An 8,361-nucleotide genomic window follows, 5' to 3' on the forward strand; every position below is an offset into this window, starting at 1 on the left:
CTCTCTCTCATCAAAACCGAATATGTTTATCACGTTTGTGTGCATTTTATTTTGTGATTTCACCGGAGTCTCCACAACGGCGATAGATTGAAGTGCGCGTCCGAGAGAAGACTGCGCGAGCCACAGAGAACACTATCCATGACACTGATCGCAGCGGACACGAGCGCTCAGCTTGATTTCAAAAACAACAGGTCTCTTATTTAATAGCAAACTAAATGAATGCTCTGCTAGTTAACTGGAGATACCCGCAAATTACGCGCCTATGAACGACTTCACTGGATCTAAACAAATCAATCTAACCATAGATGTTACCAGTAGCGGTGGCTTTTTTAAATCTATTTAAAATATTTTCGCAAGGGTTCTATGAAATTAGTATATATTTTTAGGAAGTTCCATGCGCCCAGTCGAGTTCACATTTCAACAGTCAACCTGGTAGCTGAAGAAGGCCTACTCCTTAAAGGTGCCATATGTAATAATTGAGGTAATAATATCAGAAAAATGAGCTACACGCATCAAAAGAATGAGAAGAAATAAGTGCAATGATGTAATTAAAAAACTGACAAGTTATAGTGCTGCCGAGATATTAACCTGAATTAGCATGCTAAATTACTAGCCCCGGCCCGGCAGGTGTCGTTATACCAGTTCCGGCCATGGGAGGCGGTATGCGGACGGGCAACGTTAGCACCAGCCAAACTGCACTACACGAGTGAGTCGCGCTCGCGCCGGCTTGTGTGTGTGCTTGAACCTGATGTCAGTCGTGTGGAAATACAGCCCACTACTACATTTCAGTTCAGGGAAGAGTTCAAAAAATGATTGGTCGACATTATGCATGAGGAATACATTTTGGTAAGTTGTAGCATACTGTATCTTTCAACAGTGTTCGTGTTCTTTTTTCCATTAGCTAGTAGAGACGATCGGTTCACGTGCGCTAGGGATCTGTGGTGTAACATGTACAAGCGCCAAAACGGTATTTATTCTTTGAATTGCGTAATAAAATTGACAGAATCTGAGAGCTTAACTAACCTGCTTGCTAAGTGTCAATTGCGTGTGTCTCATGGTGAATTCACGGCGCTAGCTTGATCAACATCAGCGAATGCTGTCTGTCAAATTAATTCACTAACAATAAAAGTGTAATATGAACAAAACGAATACCATAAACTTAAAATAATTGCCCAAGCTTTTATTTTCCCATATCGTCAATGCACCAGCTTGTTTTTGAGACAGGCGTCTATGAGGCGGTCTTCATCATTTAGTGTTGAGATGTTCATCGAGTCTCTGATCTCTAAAAATCTCCAAATGCTCCACGTGAAACTGCGGTCTTCCAACCGTTTACTATCATGTCAAATGATTTGAATAACATGCACGATGGTAGGAGCACAAGTCATTTTCTGGAGGTATACTGCCCCCATCTGTTATGAAATATGGAGTAGGATTTGATTTATTATGTTAGATGGCACCTTTAAACCACATTTAGCATAATTGTTTGTTTGATCTGACTACAGCACTTTAAAGCTAAATGTAAAAGCTTTTAATTTAAGTTTTATTTTAAACTTGAATTAAATGTATTTAAAAGCTGGCCAAAGCTTGGCACTTCACACTTTTTAGTTGCAAAATTTTTTATTTTTGTATGAAGACATACAGTAATATCAAACTTTTCTTTTAAATTATGTCTACTGCAATCAATCACATAGGAAAAAGTAAACTACATTTATATAGACCTGCGAATCGTTTTTTTTTTAATCGAAAATCGATTTTGAATCGAATCTCAAGACAAAAAAATCGATATCGAATCGTGACTTTTCTGAATCGTGCACCCCTAAGGAGGACGATAAATGAGGATGCAAAAGAACGGCTTTATCCGGCCGATTCTAGTGATTTGCAGTTCAAAAGAAGAGAAAGTTTCCACGCTCACCGGCTGACAGTAGGGCTGCCCCCGACTAAAGATATTCCTAGTCGACTAACACTCCTGCATTTTAGCGATTAGTCGAATAATCGTTCATTTATGATATTAATATAAAAGCTTGCGTATATACAAGGAAAGGTATAGTCCAAAGTTGAACTTTAACACTTCCATATGACAGAAAATGCTAAAGCATGATATTAGCACGTTCAAACTGAAAATTAAGCGCTTAAAACAGAATAGTAAAGCGTTTAAAGTATACAGCGCTTACGACACGTTATAGGCTAATTATAGAATAAAAAAACAGCAATCAGACTGCCTGTGCAAGTGTGCATTTTAATAATTTATTATCAAAAATACAAACTGTAACAGTTAAATGTAAAAAAAAAACAGTTTTGAATAAAATAAAATAAATTTCGTTCTTTAAAATAAATTAAATAAACTTATTAGTAACTAATAAATAATAAAATAAATAATACTGTCGCAAAAGCACTGGTATAAAATACAGTGGAAAATTAAATTAATATATTTTTTATATTGTTCAAAAGGAAAATTAACAAACGGACAATTTCATAAATGCACATGGCATATCGCACAACGCCAACTTATATTGCGAATAAAAAAGAAGGCGGCAAACAAATCAACAGCCTAAGTATTTGATTAAATTGTTTAGAACAACTATAGCTATTTTTAAGAAAAAATGTGGAACAAATAGGCTAATTTAAAGGACAAAAATATCAGAGCACAGCCGCAAACTGCCATTTAAGACGATGGATGAGTCTTAACCTGAATCAACAAATTGCAAACATCAGACTAATTTTTCTTAGAATAAAAAACGACTTCTGCATTATATAAAAACGAATAAATAAAAATAATATTTATTTATTTGTATAGCCTAACCGTTATAAAAATATCAGTTTTATTTGTTTTGTTTTTTATATAGCCTAACAGATCGCAAACAGAAACACTTCAAAAAGGAAATTAATTATTCTTACCTAAGCTTTCAATTCGATTTTTTTTTTTCATATTATGTGAGAGGAACACCAGCTTGTCCACATTGTTGGGAAGAAGGGAGCTTCTCGACATGTTTACAATGAAGCCGGCCTTTGAAAAGATGCGCTCTGAGCGGATGTGGAGGCGTTTAGCTGCTTTAGCGAGCTTTGGATATCGATGTTAATTTTTTTGCCACCATGATGCCAATGGTCCCGAATCAACCTTTGTTTTATCTGCGAGTACATTTTTTGTTCATCCTTCTCTTCTGCATGCTCCTCCTCATCAATTTTCCTTATTCGTTTCGGGCTCACCCTCCGCAGGGCTAATACTGTCATGATCACTTTCTGGCCCAGCTTCTGTACATAAAATTTCTGTCAGATCCGACACTGTGGAGTACGCATCTTCTCGTTCTTGTTGGTCAAAGAATGACAAGCTCTTTAAACGTGGGTCTAAACAGCTTGTATATAAATTGCTGGTCGCGATATTTTCCGATACCTCTCCCACAAGTGCGTTTTGGTATACCGCGAGGCACGAGGTCTCGTTGATCTCTCGTTGCTTTGATGTCATGTCATACACTGACTGCGCAGCCCCTGATTGCATAATTTTTTCACGTGATTTTTTTTATTTATTTATTTTTTGCGAGTAACCGACTAATGAAAATGTATTCGACCAAGCCCTCCTCATATCGACTAACATTTAGTCGACTATTTGGGGGCAGCCCTAGCTGACAGGAATAGTTATTTATCCATACTATGGCAAGTCCTCCACCGCGGCCAGACAGACGCGGGGATCCAATAAAAACGAGCAGCCAATGGGACACAGCTCATTTAAGTGAATAAATTATGAATTACGTTGCCAGGTTTCTGTCAGTAATAGAAAGTCCAAGTTTTGCCTCACGAACAGATCGTTCAGAATGTGCGCCACAGAACGGGCATTTAACAAGCACACAAGGGTGGTCTACTTTTTCTGGTCAGAATCCGAAGTGTAGATCGATGCACACTCTAACGGCTGATATTGCCCACAGACCATTGCGCGTTGGACGAGGATTCGGTTAGAACTACAAACACGAGTAAAAAGTGTTAAACTACAGACACGTAGTCGATACGGAGGACGCGCGAGTCCCCGCGGTTGTGTAGAGAGGTTTAGATAAAGAGCTTTGAGTGATTAATTATCAGTATCTAACCTGACGAAAATGAATTTATTCAATGTTGTCCACATTATATTGCATTTGCAGCAGCATTGTGAACTTTTGTAAAGACACGTTTAGCCATTACGTTTTAAATGCATCATTATATTCAAATTGCAAACACATGAGGAGAGCATGAAAGACCCACAACTGGCAGATGAACGTGCTCTCCAAAACGGTAGGAAATAAAATTAGATAGAATGGAGGATTTTAACTGTAACAAGATGATTGACAGGGCAGTTTACGGTGACAGGATGCACGGATCACGCGACAGAGCTGTCCGTTAAAGATGACGTGATAGTATGTCCCAAAGCTTGCCTATTTTTTTGCTACACACTCAAAAGTATGTACTTTTTCCTCACAAAAAGAGTACATACTTTTAGGGCGTAGTATAAGTAAGCGAATTGGGACGCAGCATGAGTCTTCAGAGGTTGAGGAAGAAGATGTACATTCAATAATCCTAAGCGTTGGCTGGCCACGCCGAACGCGGCCAAGGTGGGAAGGAGGTGGATCCCTAGGGCAGCACTCCACCGGGCGCATCCGGAAACACTGCCCGCAGGTAAGATGCTCTGACGGGGATCCGGGGACAGTCAATGCCTGGTTGGTAGAACAATTGAGGATTACGATCCACAAGCAGACAGTCCGTCCGGTTGCCAACAAGGGAGTATTTCCATAGTCTGCGATTCTTGGCCTGGAAGCCCGCTCTGATCCCTCGTCTCCTCCGTTTACCACACTTCTTGGGCAGGTGCGCAGGCTTTCTTCTCCAGTCGCGGTACAGCGAGAGATTGTGACCCGGCAAGCCCAGGTGAATACAGGGTGGTATTGGAGGTGGATCACCAATACCCATATAACCGGACATTTCAGCTCTAATAAGCAACCGCAATTGCCGATCATAAACCAGGGCGGCTGATACATGTGTGGACCGCAATAGTGGCATTAAAAGGCATATGTGACCAGGAGACATAAAATACAGAGAAAGATGTGGCAAAGCCGAACACGGGTGCCATCGTCACGTAACGTAACCTGTGTGTGTGTTAGAGATACGCGGGTGCGATCGAACAGTGGAGTCATGAAAAACATCCGTCATTTTGTTCATACAGGACAACATTCGTCTGCAATGTGTTTACTTATATTTGTGTAGGCCTATACTCGCATTAAAACACAGTTTTAAAAGCAAAACATATTTATCCAACCCCTGTCTGTGTGTTGTAACGTCTGTCAGAGTTTGAGGTCTGCCCAGATGAAGAATAGGAAAGACGAGCCCTGTTCCACGAGTCCTTTTATAGTTTTCTTTTTTTCTTAGTTTCTTTCAGTTAAAGGGTTAGTTCACCCAAAAATGAAAATTAAGTCATTAATTACTCACCCCCATGCTGTACCAACCCCGTAAGACCTTCGTTCGTCTTCGGAACACAAATGAAGGTATTTTTGATTAAATTTGAGAGCTGTATAACTACCACATTGGCTCCTAATGGACTGCCTCTTGACGGCCCAAAAAGTCAATGAAGAAAATGTTTAAATATCCCAAGTGACTACCGTGGCTCAACTATATGTTTATCAAGCGACGCGAATACTTTTTGTGCGAAAAAACAAACAAAAATAACGAGTTTATTCGACTATTTCTTTTCTTCCTTGTAGGCCAGAACGAGACTTCCTTAGATTTCCACGACGCATGCGCGAGAATTGCGATCTGAAGTAGTGTAAGCTGGTGTGAGCAGATCGAAATTCTCGCGCATGCGTCGTGGAAATCTAAGGAAGTCTCGTTTCTGGCCTACAAGGAAGAAAAGAAATAGTCGAATAAAAAACTCGTTATTTTTGTTTGTTTTTTCGCACAAAAAGTATTCGCGTCGCTTGATAAACATATAGTTGAGCCACGGTAGTCACTTGGGATATTTAAACATTTTCTTCATTGACTTTTTGGGCCGTCAAGAGGCAGTCCCTTAGGAGCCAATGTGGTAGTTATACAGCTCTCAAATTTAATCAAAAATATCTTCATTTGTGTTCCGAAGACGAACGAAGGTCTTACGGGGTTGGTACAGCATGGGGGTGAGTAATTAATGACTTAATTTTCATTTTTGGGTGAACTAACCCTTTAAGCACACTCTTCACATACATGTCGAAAGAGCGATACCTGTTGACAGGTTAAAGAAAACACTCAAAGTGGAAGTAAACGCATTATAGTAAAAAAAACCCGCGATAGATCGGTCATCTTCCTCTTTGCGCGAGCATTTTCACTCTCACTGAACGTGCGTGCCCACATAACAACATTACGCATGCAATAACGAACGCCATAGAAGAAGTCATCTTAAAGGCATATCAACATGTCATGAACACTACTGAACACTAGGTGGCCGTTACAGAGTTCCATCTTTTGGACATTCATCATACCGCATTGGTTTTCATTTCTTGTCCTCAAAACAGGGCACTAATCTGTTTATTTTGAAGTGTTTGTAGTATTATTTTATACGGAAATCAATTTTTTTAACAATTAACAAACTAATTAAATGAAACTATGATCAGTACACTATAAATAAACTGGTTCTATGCCTTTATTAGTAAATTAAATCTAAGCCTTTATTAATATACTTTATTATTTTTAAGACATTTATAAAAATGTCTTCTATATTTCTTTTCACTCCACTGTACTCCACAGGCGACCGCACGTACGGAATTGACAATTGGTTATTGTCATTTCACCATATTTTTGAACAGACAGTGTGTTTACTTGGAAATATTACTGTATATTTTCCTTTTAATTTATATTTCCATCGTAAGTTTGGTCTTAAATTTAATTTAGAAGTGGTATTAAAAAGTCTTAAAGTCTTACATTTAAAGTGTTTATACCTGTAGCCACCCTGAGTACTGTATGTAATTCATCTCTGGCTTCTCTGTTTGCAGATGTACAAGAATCTGAAAGATAAACTATCAGAATATCACAGACTGGTGGATCAGAGCAGCAGACACAGACTTATGGCCCGTTAACCGCCGCTCACAGTCTCCTTAGTATGAGTAATGTAGATGAAAATGAAGTTTGGTTGTGGCGTGTAGACGTTTGATGTCCCATGCTAACAATGTATGGAAAACTTATTAACTCCATCAATGATTTGATGTCAGTTCAGTCTCTTGATAAGATAAAATGTGTATTTTTATAAAGACACTGTTAAAAACATCTTAATCTTTGTATGTTGTTCTCTTGATTTAACTGGTGTGATTTGAATTAGCAATGCAATAAAACAGTTTTGTTTAAGATGTGTAATGTCTTTACTTACTTCATTACTTTTTTCAGTCCAAAGAGAGCCTATTTTGAAAACAAGCTATTAAAACCACTCATTGAATATAAATATATAAAATGTATGGGTCTAAATGTACACAAAAATGATAGTTTAATTAATACATCCCTCTGTTTGAAGTCACTGTTCAGTATTTTCTGGTTTTGCTGGGAAAAAGAAACCTTTTTATTATTATTATTATTATTAACAGTGGTATACTGAACAAATTATGCATGCCTTTCATTTTTAATTTGAAGTTAATATTCCTGCAGCCGGCAGCAACACTAATTGTAATTGGGGGAAGAGATTAGAATCATTGCACTCACTTTAATTTTGACTTCTCTGTGCATGCTCTTTGATGTGGACCCCCATACCTGCATTATGACTGACAGACAAGAACGGTTTGACCGAAAAATGTCAGAATTGAAAATACTGTGGAAACAAATACACCTACATCTTGGTGAGGTAAGCTAAAACATATCAAAAATGAATTTCAAAGTGAACTATCCCTTTAAGTTTCAAGTGTGTCATCTGTACTCTGTACAGTGCTGCTTCAAGTCAATCACTGTATACTGAATGCTTTCGAATCAGTACTGTGATGTCATGCACCAATCGTCTGTACTCTGTACCAGGTGCGGATTTAGATTGACAGGTGGCACACCCAAACAGATTAATGGGCTATATGCACACATAAGTTCCGCATTAATGGGCTATATGCACACATAAGTTCTGCATTTGACGCAAGGATGCTCTTCCATTTCCGGTAGTAGAGATTAAAGCGGAGGAAAACCGAGGAAAACGGGATTATGGCAGAGTCTTCAAAATTTACTGTCCTCCCGTCTTTGAAACGAAACGTACAAACGTTTAGATGTTTATTTAATATAATTTTAAAAAGAAGCATAAACACAACGAGTGGTGGCGGTTTTTATCACAAAAACTGTGACTAACGTTTCTTTAGTATAACCATGGAGTATAAAATTCAATATAAATTCTCGTTATTGCATTGGACTCTACGA

General features: G+C 38.4%; 1 protein-coding gene across 2 annotated transcripts in view; it reads left to right on the forward strand.

Moving 5' to 3' along the window:
• The window catches only part of nup160 (nucleoporin 160), a 107,338-nt gene extending 100,015 nt beyond the window's left edge, over window positions 1-7,323 (forward strand). For both annotated transcript variants that reach the window (XM_089127923.1, XM_089127924.1), the window contains exon 35: window positions 6,975-7,323. In XM_089127923.1, coding sequence (XP_088984049.1) covers window positions 6,975-7,058 — 84 coding nt within the window. In that variant the 3' untranslated portion in view covers window positions 7,059-7,323. The remainder of the gene's footprint in view (window positions 1-6,974) is intronic.
• Window positions 7,324-8,361: the final 1,038 nt, after the last annotated feature.

This window comes from Pimephales promelas, chromosome 25 (genome assembly GCF_988280905.1).
Source record: "Pimephales promelas chromosome 25, fPimPro1.hap1.1, whole genome shotgun sequence".
Classification (NCBI taxonomy): Eukaryota; Metazoa; Chordata; class Actinopteri; order Cypriniformes; family Leuciscidae; genus Pimephales; species Pimephales promelas.